This window comes from Tiliqua scincoides, chromosome 3 (genome assembly GCF_035046505.1).
Source record: "Tiliqua scincoides isolate rTilSci1 chromosome 3, rTilSci1.hap2, whole genome shotgun sequence".
Taxonomy (NCBI): Eukaryota; Metazoa; Chordata; class Lepidosauria; order Squamata; family Scincidae; genus Tiliqua; species Tiliqua scincoides.
This window is the reverse complement of record NC_089823.1, coordinates 166162262-166186346: the sequence shown is the minus strand read 5'-3', so window position 1 is coordinate 166186346 and position 24085 is coordinate 166162262. Positions and strand designations below refer to the sequence as shown.

The 24085-nt window shown below is 42.0% G+C and overlaps 1 protein-coding gene and 1 pseudogene across 3 annotated transcripts in view; both read left to right on the top strand.

The window, feature by feature from the left end:
• PWWP2B (PWWP domain containing 2B) overlaps window positions 1–19222 on the top strand; it is a 35890-nt gene extending 16668 nt beyond the window's left edge. For all 3 annotated transcript variants that reach the window (XM_066621606.1, XM_066621608.1, XM_066621607.1), the window contains 2 exons: window positions 5339–6998; window positions 18644–19222. In XM_066621606.1, coding sequence (XP_066477703.1) covers window positions 5339–6980 — 1642 coding nt within the window. In that variant the 3' untranslated portion in view covers window positions 6981–6998; window positions 18644–19222. The remainder of the gene's footprint in view (window positions 1–5338; window positions 6999–18643) is intronic.
• Window positions 19223–23731: 4509 nt separating this feature from the next.
• Window positions 23732–23851, top strand: LOC136646285 (5S ribosomal RNA; annotated as a pseudogene).
• Window positions 23852–24085: the final 234 nt, after the last annotated feature.

Sequence of the window (24085 nt, the reverse complement as noted above, 5' to 3'; positions counted from 1 at the left end):
TCCTTGCTTTCTTTTCCTTTTCATATGATGCTTCATTTTTTTTCTCTAAAGGCTTATATTGTAGAGAACTATAACGATAGATAACTTATAGCTGTCAGGCACACTTCTGAACTTTCCAGAATCCTGGTTAGCATTAATTCTGATGATTAAGGGTGGTGCTGATATAAACTTTAACTGTGGAAAAAGGTGAAGGGAATTTATGTATCATAGGGGTGGGGTTGTGGCCATGAGTATATGGTCCCACTTTCCCATTTTCTTAACTGTAGTTAAGGAATTAGATATACTATCTGTACACTAGACCAGAGGGCTCCATTCCATAGCAGACTAATTGTGTAGCAAGTTTCTGAATGGCTTGTGGGTTTTCACTAACAATTGGGGCCTGGATCTATTCTCTGACCCAGTGGTTCCCATATTGTGAGCCATGGCTCCCTGGGGAGCCATGGAAACCAGCTACGGGAGCCATGGTATCCTCTCAGAACAACCCGCTGCCCTATACAACATATAGGATTGTAGACCTAATGGGGAGCTGTGGCCAGTGGCCCAGTAGGTCAAGGGAGCCCCAGGTGAGAAAGTTTGGGAACCTCTGCTCTGACCTATTGCAATATTTTTGAATTAATCTTAATTCCCTGTGTCTCTTATTGAACACAGTTAGGACCAGCTAAGTGATAAGCATCTTGTGATAGCTTTAAAAATGAGGTCCATGGATAAATACAGAAATAAAAAATCATTTGGGGGGTTTACTAGCAGGTGCCTTATTTGCAGCTGTGTGTTGATTTCCAGGTTTAGAAGGAAATTGTGAGGTTCGGTATAGCCCATTACTACTTTGATCTGATGTGAAGCTTTTCACATTGGAGCTCCTGCACTTTGTGGAGTCTTTGATTCATTGATGAAGGCTTCTGTTTTTGCAATCTGTATTTTTGCTGCTGTGTAAAGGAATGACAATAAATGCCTTTGTGCTTTCTGCATAATGGGGCCATGCACTGATTTGGGCAGTATTTGGAATCTACTGTGTGCTTGTGTGTGTGTGTATGTTATGATTTCATCTATTTGCTGCTGTAAAGTTTTAAATCTTGGGCAACACCACCAGAGAGGGAAGGTGGGACAGGGAAAAAAAGTCCCTCGTCACAGCTCTTCCGTCCTAGACCACTTCTTATTTTGTGGGTACCATTGTGTAATAATGTTAAGCTGTCTCCTTAACTTTCACATGTCTAGAAAGTGCCAACTTGAGGCTTCCAGTGGCCATTTTTTAGTTCAGGCTAGAGCAGCAGGAACCATTTTAGAAATGCTTCAGGCTTCTAACTCTAGGCAAATGTAGAATAGGAAGGAAGACAGTACATTGTGTTCAGTTAAGGAGTTTTCAAGCAAAAAATAAAAACAAAACCAAAAAATCAGAACGGGGTAAATTGCCTCACTGTAGGAAAACACCAGTTTGGTCACACTGAGGCCACATCCATGTTACAGTACCTTATACTTCAGCCACACTTATATGAAACTCTCCTACAGTCATAGCCTTGAGTCATAACATTTGCCTTTTTTATGCTTATTGTAAAGGCAGGCAGACCTGATAATCGAAATGGAGACTTTTGAAGCCAGGTGGCTTACCAGATAAGGAAATTAATGAGTTTAGAATAATGTAAACATCATAAATACCTCCATTATGCCATTTAAATATCAAATAATTAATGATCTATATATTTGCGTTTAATGGAGATAAAAGGGCTTTTGCTTAATGGAAAAAGTAGATTTTCTTATTCAGGAGAAGTAATAAGTAATAATTTCTGGATCCCCACGGTGTCTGTATAGTAATATGAGGTTTTTCACCTGACCAGTAGAAATCTCAGTTATTTAAATCTTTTATAACATTTGGGAATGTTAAAACTTGAAACTTGAAAAATTGCAATTTCAGCTTCTCCATATACTTTCCCTTTAAAAGTAATTTACAATACAACTTTTGTACAACATGTACAAATACAAACTTTTTCTAAACATTGAGTGAGAAGTTTATTTTGTTTTTATAAGTGGTTTCGAATGTTGTCTGTGCTTCTGGTGGAGTCTTACCCTGAGCAATTGGGATATGAGAGTGTGGTGGATTATTTCAATAAATATAACTTTGATCCAGATTTGAATGGTTTCTTGGTTTATCAATTTGAAGTCATAGTCAACAGTTGCTACACACTGCAGTGGTATGGTTTTGCCGGAATCATTCTGAATGTATTTAAATTGACTTGTACTTCCTGTGGGTTAGAAATCTGCCCCCACTGGTTTTAATGAAAACTGCAGCCTATGAGCATTGTGCTGACTTCATTAACAGTCTGCGAGATGAACATGGTAGGCAGAGGATACCCTTATTTCAGTATTTTTCATGTGTCATAACGGGCTTTATTTGAACAGCCAACTTCACTGAAACCTCATTTAAAGCAAAATGTTTCACACTTGAGAATACCAATGAATCTTTATTTGAGTTACAAGATCAAGAATTTGACCATGCTGAACAATTCTGGCAATGCACATGGAAGGTAGGACAAGTATTCTCAATATGTTTTAACACCAAAAGAAGTCCAGTACAAGTTACTATCTAGTTGGTACCTTCCCCATGGAGGTGAAGGGAAAGTTGAACTGTGGGGCATGGCACATATTGTACCAAGGGATCCACAGTTTTTGGTACCTAAGCCAAATGCCTTGGTCACCAGGACCCTATCCCTCCCTTTGCCCATGACCCCACTTGGCACAAGGTTGGGACAATCCCCTGCTTCCTTCCCCACCTTCAAATTTACTACTGGCAAGAGTAACAGGTGATTATTTTTCCTAATAAATGGCAAATGGAATATGTAAACAGTTTTGGAAAAAGATGTAATGGGAAAAATATTTTGGTTTTGTTTACAGCTTGGTATAATTACGTTTTTGCCCTTTGGATGTTAAGACTTTTATGTCCTGTGCATTTAAAACTGTAAATAATAATTAAAAAAAAATCCTGCAAGTAGGTATCTATGCATTGCAGCTGCTTCACAGCAAATATCCAGCAGTGTTGATTGTTTCCAGGCTCCACTTGCTATTAAGGGCTTTACTTCAAAGAAGATTATACAGGGGGAAAAGTTTATTTCAAATCCCAATTTTTAGAGGTCTAGGACTACTTCCTATTGCCTAATCCCAATTTAAATTGAAGAGGGAAAGGATAGGTTGAACAACATTGGCTAGAAGATACATTTTTAAATTGAGACTAGTAATAAGCACATAAAGATATCTTGGCTACACATCTTAGAGCTGTGCATTTCCATGAATTGAACCATGCACACTATGAAGTACTTTCTTCTGAATGTCCTGAATATGCTGCCAATCAACTGTGTTGGATGACTGAGTTCTAGTGGTTTGGGGGAGAGAGAAAAATTGTCTTGTATAAGTTTGTAACTTTCGACGTACATTTCTGTACTAAGGAGCCATTTGTCATAGGGACAGGGCCGGTGCTATCAGTAGGCTCAGACTGCAGAGAGGTGCAGTTTTGACCTTTGAGGGGCACAGTTTTAATACAGATCAGTTTTTTAACCCATGTAAAAATGCAACTGACAATTTTTAAAAAAAAAAATTCTGAGATAAATACCGCAACAGTGCTATGGAATATCATTATAAAGGCTAACGGGAAAAAATTGGGGTGGGGGAGCATGCAAGTAATTAGCCTTGCCTAGGGCACAAAATAGCCTGGCAATGGCCCTGCATACAGAAGTTTGCCTGTGGCTCTTTTCCAGTATCCTTTTCTGAAATGGGATGCTCAGAATTGCCCTCAGTGTTTCACGTGCACCTGCACCCTTGATTTTTAGATAGAGACATTATGGTACTGGCCATTTTAGTTTCAATTCTTTTCCTAATAACCCTTAACATGGAATTTACTTGTCTCACTGCTACCATACACTTAGCTGAAGCTTTCATTGAGCTGTCCTCCATGGCCTCCACGGGTTCATATATGTATTTAGCATTTTGTGTATGCATCAGTAATAAAACTTAGAAGCTTTATTGCACACCCAGTATGCAAAGTGTTTCACAAGTATTCTCTTGATGTGTTTAACAACAGCGATGTAAGTAGAGTTACCCCATACTGCAGCTGAGGCTGAAAGGGAGAGCCACCTAGTGATTTCATGGCACAGGCGAGATTCATGCTAGTGAAGTCTTTATTTATGGCTCATTCACTTATAACACAATCCTAACCTGCCCTAGAGCAGGCAGGCCTGCACTGCATCCAAGGCAGGATTGGGGCTGAAAGTGGCTCAGCCCATGACAAGGGGAATCGCTTCCCCCAAGGAAAAGCAGCAGCAGCCCCGATGGGGCTACTTGGATCTGCGCCGCCAAAATGGGCAGCATAAATCCAAGCAGCCCAGGACTGCCCCAGGCCACCCAGGAACGGGTTATGCCACGTTTGGATCTGGCATAACTGCTGGATTCTGGGCCTGCTTCCCACTCCCTCCTCGCCTGCCCCTGGGAATGCCTGCCACATCCCCTCTACCTGCCTCGAAACCTGCCTCCTCCCTGCACTACTTATCCTGAAATACTTCCCCCCTACCCTCTGCCTCCCCAGACCCGTGTCAGCTGAACTCGGCTGACACAAACTCACCCTCCACAGAGCCCGCGTTGGCGCGGGGAGACGGGCACAAGTTCCTTGCTCTGGCCAAAATGCAGTTGCGTCATTGCAAAGGTGCTTAACGGCATTTTCGTGACAAGGTTGGGCTCAAACCTTTGCGCAAGTCCCTTGTGCTGGCCTATCTGCAGCTCAGGTTTGCACCCATAGTCACTATACCACAGCAGTTCCCTTTCACCCAATTGGAATGGATCGTTTTAGACACAAATATTCCACTTGATGTTTCATTGTCCTGCATTATTGGTTACTGTCGGTATTCTTTGGCATCCCTTCTGGGTATGGTTGTGTATGATGTGCATTGGAAGGAGAAATGACTGTATGTGGTCCCAAGTTGCAGTTGCAATATGAGATGTGCAGCTTTTTCCATGAGAAGACTCTTGGGTGGCAGAAGGTCCAAAAAGTCAGAATTTGCTGGGCATGCATAAGTTACCATCCCAGTTTGTGTTTACTTGCATCAGATTATGTAGTTTACCTAATGATATCTTTAAAAAACTAGGGAAAGAATCTCTCATGCTCAGCTTTGTGTGGGCTTCCCATAAAGGAATTAAACTATATTTCTAAATGCAGGGATTATGCTGTTATAAGTAGTAGAACAAGGACTTCTAAAGTGTGTACGTATTTAAAATTGTATCTAAAGTTTGTTAGTGAGAGGTATAGTTCAACCTATTCTGATTTTGTACTTTCTTTTTTTCCTGCCCTCCTATGCTCCTCTAGGTCTGGATTATTTTGTGTTCCTCCAGCTTCAATACCAAAGACAGATGAGCCTTCTAATCATACTTGCACTAACAGGATGTCTGAAGACCAAGAACCTGTACAGGTGGAGACTGAACGGTGGTCTCCAGATGAGAAGTCCTCCAAGGCCAATGGCAAGGAGAAAATTCCTCCGCTCTTACCTCCACCACTATCGGGCAATGCTCCCCCGTACCCTCCCTATTTTGAGGGAGCACCTTTCCCCCCTCCATTATGGTTAAGGCACACATATAATCAGTGGGTGCCTCAGCCACCCCCAAGAACTATAAAAAGGACAAAGAGACGCTTGTCCCGAAATAGAGACCCGGGCAGGCTTATCATGAGCACCATTAGGCTGAGACCAAGGCGAGTACTTTGTGAAAAGTGTAAGAACACTCTGAATCCTGAGGAGGGTAGCAAAGCCGGGCTAAACACTAAAACCAAGAGGAAGCTAAGCATTGAGGATAAGGAGCAAAAAAGGCACAGTGAATCTGACTGTGTAGAGAAAAGGAGCAAGAGAGAGAAGCGAGAAGAAGAGAAATTCTCTAGGGAGCTGCTGCGTCGGACTCCAGTTATCAAAATATCTTACAGCACCCCACAAGGTAAAGGGGAGGTGGTGAAAATTCCTTCCCGGGTTCATGGCTCAGGGAAGCCATTTTGTTCTCAGCGACTACTACAGAATGGAGGGGAGGACCAAGAGGAGGCTAGAGACTCGGAACAGTATCCAGAAACCAAATGCTTTATGGACAGGTCGTCGAGCGGTCACTTTGCGTCCATTCCAAAGTTGAAATTAACCAGGCCTGTGCATTCCAGCACAGATGTGCCACCTCCAAAAATCAGGCTGAAGCCCCATCGAATAAATGAGGGGGATGGTGTCTCAATATATAAAGCAGAACTTATTGATGAAATGAACGTCCTTCCGGGTAGCAGAGACTCTCATGCTGCTACTGATTTTTATGCCGACGAGTCTGCCGAGAGAAGTTTAGCTGAGATGTCTTCGGGGAGTTCCTGTGAAGACGACTACTTCAAAAGGTTTTCCCAAGGTAAAGACGGACACGATAACTTGGCCTTTCTTATGAATTATCGTAAGAGGAAAGCGGATTCTTCTAGCTTATCGGTGTGTAGCAATGACAGCCTAGACGAATCTAAATCTTCTAGCTCAGAAGTAACATCACCAGAAATGTGTGACTTTTTACCTGGTGATGATGCATCTGTCTCGTCATCTTCGAAAGACGAGCGTAAAATTGTGCCCCCGTTGACCGTTAGACTGAACACACAAAGTGTCTCCAAATGTGTCACCGAAGATGGAAGAACTATTTCAGTGGGGGATGTTGTTTGGGGTAAAATTCACGGCTTCCCTTGGTGGCCGGCCCGCGTCCTTGACATCAGTCTTAGCCAGAAGGAGAATGGAGATCCTTCCTGGCAGGAAGCAAAAGTTTCATGGTTTGGTTCTCCAACAACGTCTTTCTTGTCTCTGTCCAAACTCTTCCCTTTCTCTGAATATTTCAAACTCCGATTTAATCGTAAGAAGAAAGGGATGTATCGGAAAGCTATTACTGAAGCTGCCAAAGCAGTGGAACATCTGACTCCAGAAATAAAAGATCTCTTAACACAATTTGAAACATAATTTTGGCTTCAGTAACAAGTAAGTATGTATGGGGAACAACATGTGCAATCTGGAAAGCTGGCTTAAAATACAAGTTACACCTGTATTTTGCTTGGAGTTTACTTTTAGAGTGTGTAAAAAGGCAAGGGGTAAGCTGCTTCACTGGTAATTAAAAATCAAACATAGTGTATAGTTCAGTATATGCTATGTGTGTTTCAATAATAAATAACACAGGCCTATTTAAAAAAAACGCACACCTTTTGTTGCCAAGGATGAACAAATTTGGGATATTTTGGGAGTGTTGAATCAAAAATTGGCATCAGTCTTGCCTGCTTGCCTCTAGTTTTGGGGGTATGGCATAGCAACCTTATATACTGATTCAAGCTGTTTCCTCATGAGGAAACATGCTTATCCCATGCTTGGGGTCATTTGAAAAAGTATTGAGAAAAAAACAGCTAATATAATGCTGTTGTACAAATCGATGGTAAGGCCACACCTGGGGTATTGTGTCCAGTTCTGGTCACCACATCTCAAAAAGGATATAGTGGAAATGGAAAAGGTGCAAAAGAGAGCAACTAAAATGATTACTGGGCTGGGGCACCTTCCTTGTAAGGAAAGGCTACGGTGTTTGGGCATCTTCAGTCTAGAAAGGAGATGCCTGAGAGGGGACATGATTGAGACATACAATATTATGCAGGGGATGGACAGAGTAGATAGAGGGATGCTCTTTACCCTGTCGCTCAACACCAGAACCAGGGGACATCCACTAAAATTGATTGTTGGGTGGGTTAGGACAAACAAAAGAAAATATTTCTTTACTCAGCGTGTGGACGGTCTGTGGAACTCCTTGCCACAGCATGTGGTGACAGCATCTGGCCTAGATGTCTTTAAAAGGGAATTGGACAAGTTTCTGGAGGAAAAATCCATTACGGGTTACAAGCCATGATGTGTATGTGCAGTCTCCTGATTTTAGAAATGGGCTACGTCAGAATGCCAGATGCAGGGGAGGGCACCAGGATGCAGGTCTCTTGTTGTCTTGTGTGCTCCCTGGGGCATTTGGTGGGCCACTGTGAGATACAGGAAGCTGGACTAGATGGGTCTATCGCCTGATCCAGTGGGGCTGTTCTTATGAGGAAGCCATGGCTTTGGATTTCTCACAAGGAAGCTGCTTGAGTTGGCATGTAAAGTGGCTATGCCGTACCTCCAAAACTAGAGCCAATCAGGCAAAATCGATGCCATTTTTTGATTCCGCACCCCAAATATACCCATGAATGGGTCTGTGTTTTAAGACAGCACAATGTGTGTAGGCCTATGTATTCCATTCATACGCATCCATAATATAAAAACATAAACTGTAATCATGTTGACTAATGGACCATTTCAATGTATCTTTGGCAGATTTTCAGATGTTAATTAGCACCCACATTCCTATTTTTAAGTAATTCATTTTAAATAAAATCAGTATTTTATTGTGGAACTTGCTGAATCCATTTTAGAAAGTCAACTGTGATGTCTTACACCTAACATCTTTCTAATGGCATCTGCTTTGTATTGATTGCTCGCATGGGACTGAAAAGAGAACCTGGGAATTTCTCTGTATTGCTTGAGCTGTTCTTATCCTGGTTCTTGACTGTATACTGTATAAAACTGCAATGGGAAGTATTATTGAGAAGTCCTGTATTTCCGTTCCTATTCAGTTGTATATTTCTACCTCTACTTTTTTACTTTTGCCTCTGGGGTAGCTTGGGGAGGGTGTCTTTTTCTAAAGTCTGACTCCTTACATGCACACTTCGAAAAGCTTTGAGCATTGGCTGAACATAACCTGTTACCAGGGGTCTGCATGTTTTACCTAACCTTGGTAGTTATCCCAAAAGATGTGATTGTTGGCATCCTGCTCTAGCAGGATGGGGTCTTAATCTGATGAACTCTGGAGACAAAGGCCTCTGAAATTCAGCACAAGGTCAGTGATCACCTTGCTCTAAGGTGCACGTAGCTCTAAGCTTAGAAGTGCTCTCTGAAGGGCAGGTGAGCCTGAGCCACCACCTCTTGCTCCATTCATTTGAACATCTGTCCCAAGCAATGCTGGGCACATGAGCTGCTCCAGCCATCTGCCCTTTCTAGTTTAAACAGATTGGTGCATGGAGTTGTGTGTGCACATGTGTGCTTTACAGTGGGCGGCAGCAGCATTTCCGTGCATTCTTCGATTATAGATGTTCCAGGAAGGGAGAGGGTCTTCCATGCAGTGCTGCACTTAGAAGGGGTGTGCTGATCAATCTCCTTTCTCCTGAACTTGGAAGTGGTGTGCCAGCCCCCCTGCTGCTTCCTCCTCTTCTTGCCCCTCCTCTGTGTGTCATAGCAGTCTCCTTGCCCATGTCCCTTCTCACCCCTTACAGAAGGAAGAAAGCCTTCTACTTTCCACCTCCTTTCAACTCTAGGAAGTACTGTACCTAAACCACTGCCTCCATCCATCCTGTGGCAAGCATTCAACATTTCACTGGTGGGCAAGAATGGTAGCTTTTGTGCAAAGCAGTCCCTGGTATGGTGCAATATTGGGAAGCAAGGGAGGAGTTTTGAGCATGCTATGTTCATAGCTAGTGACTTGTCATGCTCACCAGAGAGGCCTTGATCATGACACATGTATTGAGCATATTTGTTGACTCTTGCCTGTTATGGTAAGGCATGTAACATTGCAGACATAACTCACAGCCCAGCTTGAGAAATATAGGGGAGTCCTATATCTGCAGACCCCGTATCACAGTTTCAGTTAACTGCAGATCGGATCCACAGGCCCGCATGCCACTTTTGGAGGTGAGGGGAGCTGGGCTCCCCCTGCCTCCAGAGGGTATTCTGAGCCCTGCAGAGGCTGTGTGAATCTGCCTGCCGCCTCTGTGGGTCTCAAGAGTGACAGTTTAAAGGAAAAAAGTGACTCCTGGTTTTTCATCAAAGCAGGAAGTTACTTTTTTTCTCTTTAAAGTGTCATTCTGAGGCAGGCACGCATGGCCTCTGTGGGCAGACACATATGGCCTCTGCAGGGCTCAGAATACTCTCCGGAGGCAAGGAGAGCCGTGCACCTCCGAGGGAGGTAGGGTATCCCTGGTATCTGCGGTTTCATGTAACCGCTGGGGATTCCAGAATGTACTTGTGGGTGATTTCGGAAGTAATCTGCTGCCTAGCCTTGGCAAAAGCCAAGTTTTCATATTTCATTTTTAAAAGAGCATGTTCCTAGTCCTTATAGGCATGTGTTTGAAAATTTGCAGCCAGAGCTTGGGCAGTGCTCGGTTTATGAAGTGGTGGAGGTCAAGCTTGTGTGTAAGCAAAGCCATCTAACTCAGAAGCAAAGGCTGTTTGCACATGCTCAAAAAACCTTGTTTTATTTCTGTACAGTTTCCAGGGTTGACTAAGCCCTAGTACCAGTTTACACTCTGGGCTTGAACATGACTGTAATTTTGGAGTTGCTTCTTCTGTGTCCATTATTGATTGTAGCTCACCTTCCTAGCTTCTGGTCATGTTACCATTCCTGCTTGCTTTCTGCCACTCTCCACCTTTGTCTCTGTCCTGCTTCTGCAAAATGAACTGAATATGCCACAGAACCATGGTATAATCCTAGCTCTGCGTGACAGTCGCAGACCTTGGGCTCGTGCAAAAGGGAACAAACTTTTCTACTTCTGGTCTCTGTTTAGAACGAATTGAAATTTGCTGTGACACCAGAAATCAGCAAGTCCTAGTTCCATAGAGGTTCTGAACAACTCAAGTTACGAAGCTGAAATTCAGTTCTAACTTCATAGTCTGGCTTGTTCTGAAACTTGGAACAAACCAAATGGGCATTTCTGGGTTTAGATATTGCTGCAAATCCTAGTTCATTCTAAACCAGGTCCAGAAGTAGTATAGAAATAAATTTGGAATAAATTACAACAGTTGAACAGACCTCTTCTAAACAAACAATACCTGTCAGAAGCTATATTGATCTGTATATTTCCTGAGGCAAGCTATGTGCTATCCGGTGCAATGTCTGAAACTCCCCCAATTTATTTGCTAGTCTCTGTGCTTGCTCATCCAAGAGTCTCAGTTACAGGCAACACTGTACAGCTCCACTTACCTTATTATGGAGAACCTGGCTTAGCAAGTTTGCATTTACTGCTCAAAAGTGAAATTTGATTTCTCTTTTGCATGAGTATTCCATTAATTTAAATGGTCTGTGCGCATGGCTGATATGGTAGCTTGCCAGAAAGATCTAATGTACTGGTTCAGGAAGCCTCCCCCCCTTTTGGGAGGGGTTCTTTTAATTTCCTTCCCAAAACACTTGTTTCAAAGATAAGAACACTTATTAATTGTTAGCATTTAAGTGAGTGTATTATGTAGTGTTTAACCACACTCATAACCTGTTATGCAAAAGCATAAGAGCTCTGCTACAGTAATTGGAGAGAGTAATTGGAGAGTGTGCACATGTGTTTTCTGCTTTTGGTGGCCATATTTACCTGGGGATAGCTCAGATGTATTTCTGAGCAGTAGAGTCAGCTTCTAGGTTACAGGCCGCTTTAGCTATACAGTAATATCTCCAGTGATGCTGCTTCCTTTAGCACTGATTTGTTACAGCACTCTGTGCTGACATGATTGATGGTAATTGTGACCAGTGGGAGCAGTGCGTTCTGGTAACACAGAGCCAATCGGTACCAGTTTCCTGCTTCATCATGCCAGTGCCTCCACTCATACTATTTCATGCAGCACTCAACTTTCCAGTCACACATCCCCCACGTTATAGGTAATGTTACTATTAAGATGCTGCTTTGCAACGGCAACAAGGTTGACAGAGCAGATTAGGTAGCAACAGAAATTGAAAAAGTGTTCCCTGTTGCAAAAGGAGCTCACAATCGTCAAAAAGCAGCAAGAACCCCCTGAAGGGATACTGGATCAGGGTGAATGGGAACATATGCTCTCTCCCTGATAAATATCAGAGAGCCACCATTTGAATGAAAAGGTGCCTCTTGTCCAGTTAAGCAGTAGGGGATAAGCAGTAGGCTACTGCATTGTACTCTACATGGGGCTGCCCAGGAAGACTCATTAGGAATTTCATGTAGTACAAGATGCATCTGGTTGGGTACCCATGGAAACCTGTCTTTATCATAAAAGACAGGTTTCCATGAGCACCCAACCAGATGCATCTTGTACTACATGAAATACTACATTGTACTACATTATCATAAATGTGATGTTGTTGTTCCAAACAACCACCACCACCACCACAACAACAACCACCCACCACCACCACAACAACAACCACCCACCACCACCACAACAGCAACTACCAACACAACCACCACAACCACCAACCACCACTACAAAGTTCCAAACAACACAGTCCTGGAACGTGCTGGAATCCCTAGCATGTATGCACTGCTGAAACAGAGACGCCTGCGTTGGCTCAGTCATGTCGTGAGAATGGATGATGGGCGGATCCCAAAGGATCTCCTCTATGGAGAACTCGTGCAAGGAAAGCGCCCTACAGGTAGACCACAGCTGCGATACAAGGACATCTGCAAGAGGGATCTGAAGGCCTTAGGAATGGACCTCAACAAGTGGGAAACCCTGGCCTCTGAGCGGCCCGCTTGGAGGCAGGCTGTGCAGCATGGCCTTTCCCAGTTTGAAGAGACACTTGGCCAACAGTCTGAGGCTAAGAGGCAAAGAAGGAAGGCCCATAGCCAGGGAGACAGACCAGGGACGGACTGCACTTGCTCCCAGTGTGGAAGGGATTGTCACTCCCAAATCAGCCTTTTCAGCCACACTAGACGCTGTTCCAGAACCACCTTTCAGAGTGCGATACCATAGTCGTTCGAGACTGAAGGTTGCCAACAACAAGATGTTGTTGATGCAGCTGTATTGGTTACCAGTGTGTGCTGAGTGCAATTCAGAGTGCTTCAGACTAAAGTCTCTCCAGGTCCCCCTCCTTTGGGGTGTCGTGGCCTGTCCTGTGAAATTTTTACGAGGGCTCTCCTTCTGAAATGCAGGTGGTGGCAGCTCCTTCCTTATGGAATGCCCTGCCCTGCCAAGTGCTGCAGGCCCAACTCACTGAAGATTCATCTTCTTCGCACTGCTCTGCTCTTGCCTGGGTTTATGATTTTAGCTGTCTCTTGCCAGTTTGGTTGGGGGATATTTTTTGGCTACCGATGGTTTTTTTTGTATTTTTGTGTTTTTTAATTTTCATATATTGTAAGCTGCTCTGAATCCACTAAGAAGAGCAGGGTACAATTCTTTTAAACAAATGAAACTGGAATAATTCCAAACCTCCTGATTCTGTACTTCCCATTGCTACTGAAGGCCAGGTCCTTGAAGCTGTTTTAGACTTACCTGGTGCTCACCCAGTACAATTTTCTTTTCTCCCCTTGTCTTTGAATGGAAGAATTATCTTGTCACTCTCCCATGCTGTATCCCATGCTATTGTTTTTTTAAAACTTCCCACATTACCCTAAGTTCTGTTTGTTTAGTGAATGGGTGCATGCTTTCAGATTATGGAACAGGAGTACCTCTGAGCATATGCTTAGCTCATAATTTTTTCCCCTTTTTTCTCAGAACTGGAACTGAGTTTGCAGTCCTTTCATACCATAAGGATTTTGCTCCTGGTTTCCTCCCCCAAACTAATTTCACTTCAGCAGTCTAATTTAGGAAGGAGGGAGCTTTTTTGCTTTTGTTAAATGATGGGCTGTTGGAAGTTTTTGCTGAGCTACTGTCAGTAACCCATAGATTACCCAGTGGATCCTGATTTATGTACTGCTTGCCCTGTGTGTGTGTGTGTGTGTGTGTGTGTGTGTGTGAGAGAGAGAGAGAGAGAGAGAGAGAGAGACAGGTGATCAGTCAACTGGCCTTTTCTGAGTCTGCTATAACTAGGGCTATGTCTGCTTCATGATAAGAAATTAAAATTCTGCAGAACTAGAACACATGTTCTCTGCTAAGAAAAACTTTTAAAAGGTTTTCAGAATTCTGCCACTTGTAGTATTTTGCATAACTTACTTTAATTTCACCAGTAATTTGGGAATGTTAGGCAGGCACTGAAGTCCTCTACCCCCACCCCTCAATTGCTACTGGAGATCTTTTGGGCTTCTGAGGTTTCAGCACACATGCTTTTCAAGTATCTCTTGCAGCCATAAGGACTGGAAAACCCTTCTTCCCCCCTCTTTTTTTTTTTTGAGGGAACACTTATGTTAACAGAAAGAAAACTCACTAACTTCTTGTGTAATGTTAATTCCAAAACCTAGGTTCTTTTGACCTGTTATCAGTCTGACATTCTTGGATGAAATTATCACTTGCTCACTTTTCCCCTCCAGCTGATTAGAAACTGGTAATTAAGAGGCTGATGATGCAGTTAGAACAGGAAAGAATAAAGATATTCTGTCTCTCATATAAAGAAATCTTCCTACTAAGTCCTGGCGGGGCCATGTCATTTTTTCATCATGACTCTAAGGATAGATAGTATTAAGAATACTGTCAAGCGGCAAACTAAACAACTAATAAAAGAACATCACACCCTAGACTAAGCAGAAAAAGAACTTAGATCTAAAAATCTTAGTGCCAGACTAGAAAAACCTGAAGGAGGTTTACCAATAATTTTTCTTTGGCAAAATCTGATGTGGAGCAGGTGACAAAGATCCTATGAAACTTTGATGTCCTATTTGGAATAGGACCATAGAATACTCAATCTAATGTATGACTAGTTGTGCATAGTGTTTAAAGTGAAGGCCTACAGGAGCTTTAACACAGAATTATTAGGTGCATGAGAAGCACTGGTTGAAATCTTGCCTCTGTTTTGAACTCACTTTGCATTTTACATGTTGAATCAACCACCAGCAATAGATGACTAGTACAGATTGAACCTGCAGTATAGTTGTGAAGAAAATCAAGGTGTTTTATTGCAAGTGGAAAGGAAATGTTTTCTGTGAGGTTCATGGTTGGGTATTTAAAGGTTCTAACTATTTCCATGGGTCAGTGCCTTAGAATTTGCTCCTACCCTTGCACTTGGGTCCTTTAAATGTAATCTTGACTTAACATAAGCCATTCATGGAAAGCCAGTTCCCCCATGCCCAAGTTAATGTTTAAGGAGTCCCAGAGTTTCCTCTTAAACAAGGAATCCAGCCATTACATTTGCACACATCCTCTGATTGAGAATACATGATTTCCTTTAGCACCATTGCTTATTGGTGCAGACAGAGAAATATCCTGTCCTATTAATGGGGTTAGAGAGGTTGATAACCTTTATAAAGTATATCATTTCTCCACAAGCTGCTTAATCTGTAGTGGAACTCAAGAAGAAGTTCCAGAAAGGGGAAGTGATCGGAGAGATCTCTACTTGCGTTTTGTGACTTGAAAGGGAGCCATAAAGGCATCCTTAAATGTACACTGTAATAGTGATTTAATCGTCTATGCTACTGCTGCTAATTGTAGGAAACGTTTGATAAGCATGAGTGAACAGTCAGTAAGAAAAGCTTCTCTGCCATGACTGATCTTCTCTTCAAGGAATTCCTAATAAGGTTCCAAGAAATGGCAGGGTTCTCATGTACTGTACTGTACCACCATTTCATAACTATAGCTGTAAAGTGGTCATGCATTGCAAAATGCAGCTAGCTTTGGAAAATCAACTGTGATTGCTTGCATGGTGTACATGTAATTGTTCTGTGTTTTATTTGGTCAGTTTAATAAATGCTTCATTTCTCCATTTTTATTGTTGGTTTATAAATTAAAATGAATCATGTAATATGGGACCAGGATTTTTAAAATATTTATGGTTCCCTTTGTACAGCGGGATGTTTCACCTGCTGTACACTGCAGCCTTGGAGCCTTTCCCCTAGAACAGGGGTGCCCAAACCCCAACTCGGGGGCCACTTGCAACCCTCAGGGAGTCCCAATCTGGCCCGCCAGGAGCCCCCAGTCTCCAATGAGCCTCTGGCCCTTCAGAGACTTGCTGGAGCCCATGTTGGCCTGACACAACTGCTCTCAGCATGAGGACAACTGTTTGAGCTCTCATCTAAGCTGTGGGACAAGGGCTCCCCCCACGACTTGCTGTTTCACTTCTGTGATGCAGCAGTGGCAGCGAAGGAAAGGCTGGCCTTGCTTTGTGCAAGGCCTTTTATAGACCTTGAGCTACTGCAAGACCTTCATTCATTCATATAAGTCCCATCTCTAATAAATTCATTTATATAAATTTATTCAAATTTTAAATGTAAATTAATTCTTTTTTTTTCCTGGCCCCTGATACCGTTTCAGAGAGATGATGTGGTCCTCCTGCCAAAATGTTTGGACACCCCTGCCCTAGAATATGGGACACCCCAAATTGTTCATTGTTGTCAAAAACAATGGTCTGTAGCTTTTTGTAGTGGCTAAATTTATGTTTAAAATTTACAAACCACCCTGGGTCTGGAAGACTCTCGCACATTGTGAGAGTCGGTGAGAAAGGCATTATATAAATGCTGTAGAATAATGATGATAATGTTGATTTTGAAAAATAAAATTTTGAAAACCTTGAAATGCCTCCTCCCCTCCCCCCAAGAAGTAAAACTGACTTGGATGTGCTATCAACACTACTTTTAATTCAGAAAGAGGTGGTGTTGATCACCTAAATACATGACAGATTTGTAGAAAAATTAATGAATATATAAAGGAGCCAGAACTGACAGATTGCCTCCTGGTTATGGCAGAGCTAGGCCTAGAAAACAGATTAGTGTACAGATTGATGGCCCTCAGTCTTTTCTGTGGTTGGGTGAATTTTACTGTTACTTATTTCTATCCCACCTTTCTCTTTAAATAAATGGAGCAGTCAAGTCACTGTACAAAATAGAGGAAAAAATCAGTAATGCAAAAAAAAAAAAAAAAGCATGAGATCTAAAGTGCAGTAATTGTACTCGGTCATAAAGAAAAATTAAATAAAAATGATTAAAACAGAATACAGCCACAAAAGCAACCAACTAAGAAGGAAAGACCACGAGGAAAGAGAAAATCTTCAGTCTTAGCAGGAAAGCTGACAGGGAAGGGGAAGTTCTTAATCCCATTGAGAGGGAGTTCTGTAATAAGATGTCGCCACATAGAAAGACCTGCCCCTTGTTGCCTTTAATTTGGCCTCTGTCAGAGGTGACATTTGCAGCAGGGCAATGCCCCCCCCCCCCCGACCTTAGGGGATGAGTGGATTTGTAAGCAAGAAGGTAATTCTAACTAGTTAATTGTGTGAATTATGCAATTTTGAAAGGTTCCCATGTTACGTATTCATTGCTTGATAACATGCATTTGTGAACCAGCCCTCCCTGATGTAATACAGCAGACAGAACATTCATAGTACCTCAGAAGAACCCAATGCTTTTCCATGTCATCACTTCTCAATTTCAGCTGTGAGTCCTGTGATCAATGATTTAGTCTTTGGGGAGCCACAAGATCTTTTGTTCTGTTTGCTGCTACCGATTACTTGTCTGGAAGTGGCTAGTCTCCTATAAGGTGTTCAAATGATGTAATGTGTCTCCTGTTTCTCTGGGCCAAATGCAAAGCACAGTCACTCTGTCCTTACACTTCCTGCCACAATTGAAGCTCTATAAAGTAACATCTTCCAAGGAACTTAGCTTGGGGATATTCCACATTCCTGCTTACAGTGGAAAATGGTAATCTAAGAATATTATTTTTTTTTTTAAGTGTAAACATGATTTTCTTCAGTGGAATACACTGCCCTTTCAGTTCTGTTCTACATGGCTTTGTAGTGGTGGAAAATCACAAGAAAGGTATTTCAGCAGAAGTTTGGGAAACTTGGAAATGAATAACATTTCATAATGCAGACTTTGTTTCTTACAAATATATCGGTAACAAAAGCCTTTAGCTAAGACCTGGTTTAGAGCAATTTCATTACAAAAATTTTTGTTATTGTCTTGGAAGTTTAATGTTGATAGCGTTTTTTCACTATGCACATTCTACGTTGCTGTTTTGCAAGAGACAACAGGACCAGTACACCTTTGTGAAATATATTTCCGAAGGGAAATTTGGGGTACACTTGATTTTTCATGTGCAGCATGTTTTGTTCATTTGTTATATTTCTTTGTGATGCATTGAAAATATGCTAAATGAAGAACAGTACAACAAGTCAAATTTGTACCAATATCTGAAGTTCAAGCTGTACTGGACATCAGATTCTCTCTCTCTCTCTCTTTCTCAGAGAGAGAGAAAGTTAATTTACATACTGTGTATCAAGAAAAAAGCAATATGATTTGATCAAAACAGTTACCTTTTTCAGCCCCTCCTTTTTCATTTTGGATTTGGAAAGGATTTAAATACAGTCTATTTGCCTTTTCATATGTTACCCCAAAAATGAGACTGTTGGAGTAAAGACTTTTCTTTAAAGTTCCTACATTATTTTTGTTATCTGCCAGTAGAACTTGCTTGTCCTATCATTTGTGCTACTAAGGCGGATTGCTAAGTACTTTTACCTGTGTAGCATGTGGTGTCTGCAGTGTGTGTTTCTCCTTTAGAATGAGCTGTTAATTGAGTCTCTGATTTAATGAAGCGGTGGCTGGGACTCTGTCGCTCCAGTTTGCAGTAATGGATTTAGGCCTTGAGGTTCCTTGCTATATGTGGATGGATGGCTCCGTGTTCACTTGTTGCAGTTGACTCTGGCCTGCTCTGCGCCACTTGCAGTAGTAACCTCTCCTCCTTTCACTTTCTTCAAGGAAACAGAAGATAAGTGCACAGCTATTCTAGAGTTTCACAAAGTCCGTAAACATCCTGACGCACTCCCACGAGAATCTTAAGGTTTCAATGCACATGCGGCAGGATAAGCTTTCAGACTGGCTCATCTGACCGGTCGTCATCTGTGGAAAGATAACGGGCACCTGAATTGCATAGGAACCTTCCAGAGGCCAGGCTGACCAAAAGTCATCATGCTCCTTAACAGAAGAGAAGCAAACTGACAAGAAACAATTTCAGTGAACTGAGGGGAATAACAAATACCACACCGTGGAATGTATTTATTGCTTATCAAATGTTTGCAGCTCTCGATAATTCCCCTTTTCCTTCTCTTACCCTCCCCCCTTCCCCACTGACACAAAAATTGCTGCTACTGCTGCTTTTACTTAACAAGATCTGTCACTTGTTAAACAAGACACTTGTTAAATTTTAATGCTGAAAAACCATTTTCTCCAGCTGTGTTCACTCTTCAGAAGGGACATGCAATAGAATGGAATCAGTGTAGTCTTAAGTAAAATGGACTTACTTTTGTGTCTATTAAAACCAGGAAAATGTATAACAGATCAAGATTGGATGGCTCTTATTCCTAAGAATAGTAATGCTTCACATTTGTGTAATAATTCCTGACTGTGCAAAGCACTTTGCCAGTATTGTCTTGATGTTTCCTATAAAAACTGCCCCGTAAGTATTATTATTCCCGTCTTGCAACTGGGGAGTCAGGAATGAGGAATAACTTACTTAAGGGACCAGCTAGTGAATTCAGGAGAGGCGAGTTTCAAACTGGGAAACTCCAGTTTGCAGCGACTATAGTTTAATCTCTTGGCCATATTTTAAGTCAGCATGCTATCTGGCTAATGGAAATGGTTTCATTTGTATGCCTTTGCTTATGGGGTCCTGCCAAACCTTCTTTTCATACCCCTTCCTTTAGGGAAAAAAATTATCAGGATATAGCAGTGGTCCCCAAACTTACCACTGCTATGCCACCCTGTCCTGCTGCCAACATGAAGCTGGGGATCTGGAAGTAGTCAGCGATGACATGCAATACAATTTTGACACCCCCACTTCTGAATTTGAGACAATGATAGCAGTAAGAGACTCAAGGCAAGTGGGTGGGCTTTTGAGGTGTCTTAACACTGCGCTCAGGAGCTTTGCCCACTGAGCCAAGCCTCTGTTCCACAGTCTTTGGTGTTGTGTCACAGTTTCACTGCCAGGCAGCAGGTGTTCCATGACACCCCACAGAGCCACAGCACCTGGTTTGGGAACCACTGAGATATAGGGACCAAATATATCAAACCCAGAAGGGGTGTTGGAGACAGTTTGTTTTAAAAAGGGGGCAGGTTCAGCTGCTTCTAGTGAAGTGCTAGGTTATCTGGGTCCGCTAGTGTTTATGTGCTCAGGGCTTAGATACTACTTGGGTTGTGGTATTTCTTAGTTGCTCAAGTCAGCAGGAGCTCTTTGACCTGTAGGGTACTTTTCGGTAACCGAAGAGGAGAGTGTCTTGTGGGCAAGTATCCAACCATACACGCTTCTCATTGATTTCCTGTTTTGTGACTTAAGTGTGCACAGTGTTTTGCATATTCATTGGACACACAAACAATCTGGTGTGTGCTGCAGGTGTAGGCACCATGGGAATGACACCCATTCATTGAAATAAGCCTCTTACCCTCATAATTGTGGAGGAAATTTTGAAAACACTGGCAGTGTCTCTGAAAATGTATCCAAAATTCTGACAGCTGAAGCATGCTTTTTTCTCACTTCATCCTAACACCTGAAAAGGTTTGCTTTGAATGTGAGAGTAAGAATTGCTTGCCCATAGAGCAGTGGTTCTCACACGTTTAGCGCCGGGACCCACTTTTTAGAATGTGAATCTGTCAGGACCCACCGGAAGTGATGTCATGACTCGAAGTGACATCATCAAGCAGGAAAACTTAACAATCCTAGGCTGCAATCCTACCCACACTTATTCAGAAGTCCCATTTACTATCATTGTTAAAAGAATATACATAGTAGCTTGTTAAAAGTACAGGTCTGTAACATTTCCCCAAATGCACTCACATGCCATAATAACATTAAGTCTTATAGATTAAAATAAAATATTGAAATGAATGGGGACCCACCTGAAATTAGCTGGCGACCCACCTAATGGGTCCCGACCCACAGTTTGAGAAACACTGCCATAGAGGATACCTACTCCCTATATTTCTGTATGAGTCACTGTTCTGAGTTTCTCCTGAACAAAAGGAGACAAGTCTACAGTAGTATCTCATATGGAAATGAATGGTCAGCCTCTCTGAGTGTGGGTAATTCTGTTGTCTCTTTGAGGGGAGCAACTAAGCAATCCACACTCACCCAATGTAGAGAAGCATTGCAATGACTTCTGCCTGAATGTCATCACCCATTGTGGAAGTTGCTTTGATTATAATTAACAAAGATTTTCATTTATGTTACCAGCTCTTTCCTGGCACACAGTTTTGGGGAACTACTGCTCAGAAGACTCCTGAACATGGGAGGGCTGGTCTGGATGGGGGTGGTGGTGGTGGTAAATCTTGTACTATGCATAAAAGATCACATGGCAGAGGTGAAAGATCACAACATACCATACAATAATAGTTCACATTCTACTCAACCATGCTTCTCTAGATGGGATAGAGCTCTCCAGTTGTTGATTCTTTTTATCTTAACTTCAGTGAAAAGGCCAAAAATAACTACAGGGCAAACTCATGTATGTATGTGGGGTGTGTGTGTGTGAGAGAGAGAGAGAGAAAGAATGAAAACAATATGTATATGAAGAACTGGGAAAGCTGATATTTGGCATCTGAGGTATATTTCATGTGACAGTAGAATAAAGAAAATCATACTGCCCACCCATCTTACTTTTTTGTATGGAATATACACAGCCCAAAAGTGGCTTTGAAGCAGTCGGCAGTGAACTAATTGCAAGAAGATTTAGGTTAACTGTTAAATAGTCAACCTGGCATCCCATTGACTTTATCATTCATACAGTACAAGGAATTTTGTAGCAGCCAGTCACTCCATCACGATATTGCAGGTGTCGGACCGAGAAGAAAGAAGCCGTGCTAATTTGGCTAGAGACTTGTGTGTGTGCATGCATGTGTGTAAAAATCTTATGAACAAAACAGAAGCCGGTGGCAGAGAATTTCTTATAGAGAATTGAAGGTGGTTTGAAACAATGTGACTTTCTCTTATTGGATTTTATTGTAATTTTTGTGTTTTAATCTCTGTTGTCAGGTGTCATGGAGTTGGAATTCATAGGTCTATTTATATATTGCTTTGCAAATAACTAAATGGGCCCCTGTGCCAAAAGAGCTCACCATCTTAAAAAGATGCAGATGAAACACCAGCATACAAGCCTTCCGAAAAGACACTGCACTGGGGTGAAGAGGAACTGCTAAATTGTTTCCCAAATGTATGTTGACCAGAGTTTAGAGTGGAGGTGAAGAAATACATGACACTGTGGAAGCAGGCACACTGAGCTTTTCACTTGATACATCTGATGAAGTGGACCATAGTATACAACAGTTTATGTTGAAATAAACTGTTTAGTCTTTCAGATGCTATAGGGCTTTGTTGTCTGTGCTGCAACAAACTCATTGCAGCTACCCTTCTGGAAGTTATCCTATGCCATTCTCTAGATTCTTTTGAAAACCGTTGTATTCACCCCGCCATACAGGCAGATGGACAGGCTGGTTTGAAACTGACCAACTGGGAGCTAATCGCAAAGCCTAAAATGCATCGCTTCATAGGAATGCTTTTATCATGATCTTGAGGTCTGATAAGATGACAGTCATATGGGCATTACGGGTAGTGGCAGGGCAGGGCTGGGAATGTGCTTGTATACATAACCACCATGCAAGGAAAAAGTAAGGTATGCAGCTGAAAGAATTGTCTTGCAATTCATAATACACATATGTGACAGTCGTATATTGTTTCAGGTACAAAATCATGAATAATATTAACCCATGCACACTAGAATTTTTGAAGGATCATATTTTAAACTGCATGTTGACAGAGAGAAAGTCTCTCTGGTTTGTTCTTATTCGTTAGCTACGGAATTCTTGAAAGCGAAGCTCTGGTATGTATTCAGCTTTCAGGACTTCCCATTCACTTGCCTGCAGGGAGCAAACTGATCTTTGCAATCCTGCTGCACCAAAAGAGTCAATTTAAGTCTCTGTTGGGAACAGGAGAGAAAACTGTTCAGCTGTATTGAACTTTTTTTCTTTTTCTATTCTAAGTTACAGCACCATTTTGGAAACCAGTGCAAAAATACAGTGTTTTGCTCTGCCTGACCAACCTTTATCTACGTATTTACTAGATAGTGTCAAAGCAGATCTACCCTGGCTATGAAGATGTTGTTTTTAGCTAGACTAGGCTAAACAGTAATTTGCAAAAACATAGAAGCTGAGAACTACACAGATTGCGGAAATATTTGCTCAGCTGAATAAACTTTCCCTACTGTACAGGTTTTGACCAACTGATGTTAACTTTTTAAAAGTGTTGGAACAAATTAGTGTGTGAAGGCTTCAAGTGTTTGGAGTCTCAGTACTTCAAGAGGGATTTTAAAAGAAACTTAGCATTACTGAATTGTTCAGAATTCCGGCAACATTTGATACAACATGACATGTGAAAAGCCTTTAGGTTGCCTAGCACTGAACCAGAAAGCCAGCTGCTTTATTCAATTCCCCACCCCTATGGGAACAGCCCTGGAACATAGAAAAAATAATGTAGTGCATGAATCAGCACATCACTGTTATAATGAGAACAGCAATTCCTCTAATCATGACCGACATAATCAAAGAAAATTTTGCCGATAGGGATGCCTGTTTTGGCTGCAGATATTCCTGGAGAATCTTTTCAAATATTACATTGGAAATCCCTGTTGAAATAATGTTGGAGGCCCCTGTTAATAGCTCTAGGATTGCTTTCAGTAGTCACCTGGGGATTGATGCTGATTCCTGGAAATTCTGAGACAATTCTAATTGCCAACCACATCCACAGTCTGTGGTTCGCATTTCCTCTTCCTCCACACAGAAAGTCAGGATCGCTCACAAAGATATATCAGCAAGTGTTACCCTGCACACACCCGATTTCATCTGATCTTGGAAGCTAAGCAGGGTCAGGCCTGGTTAGTACTTGGATGGGAGACCGCTTGGGAATACTGGGTGCTGTAGGCTTATACCATAGTCTTTCGAGACTGAAGGTTGCCAACCAGCAGAGTGTATGAACTGACCCATACAATATTTTTTGAAACAACGTTAAATTCTAAGGGACAAAGCAGGTTGATTTATATTGATTCAGTCCATCTAACTTAGTATTGTCTACACTTATTGGAAGTAGCTTTACCAGAAGATCAAATTGGTCTTTTCAACGCTACCTGGAGATTTCAGGAATTCGATCCAGAACCCTCT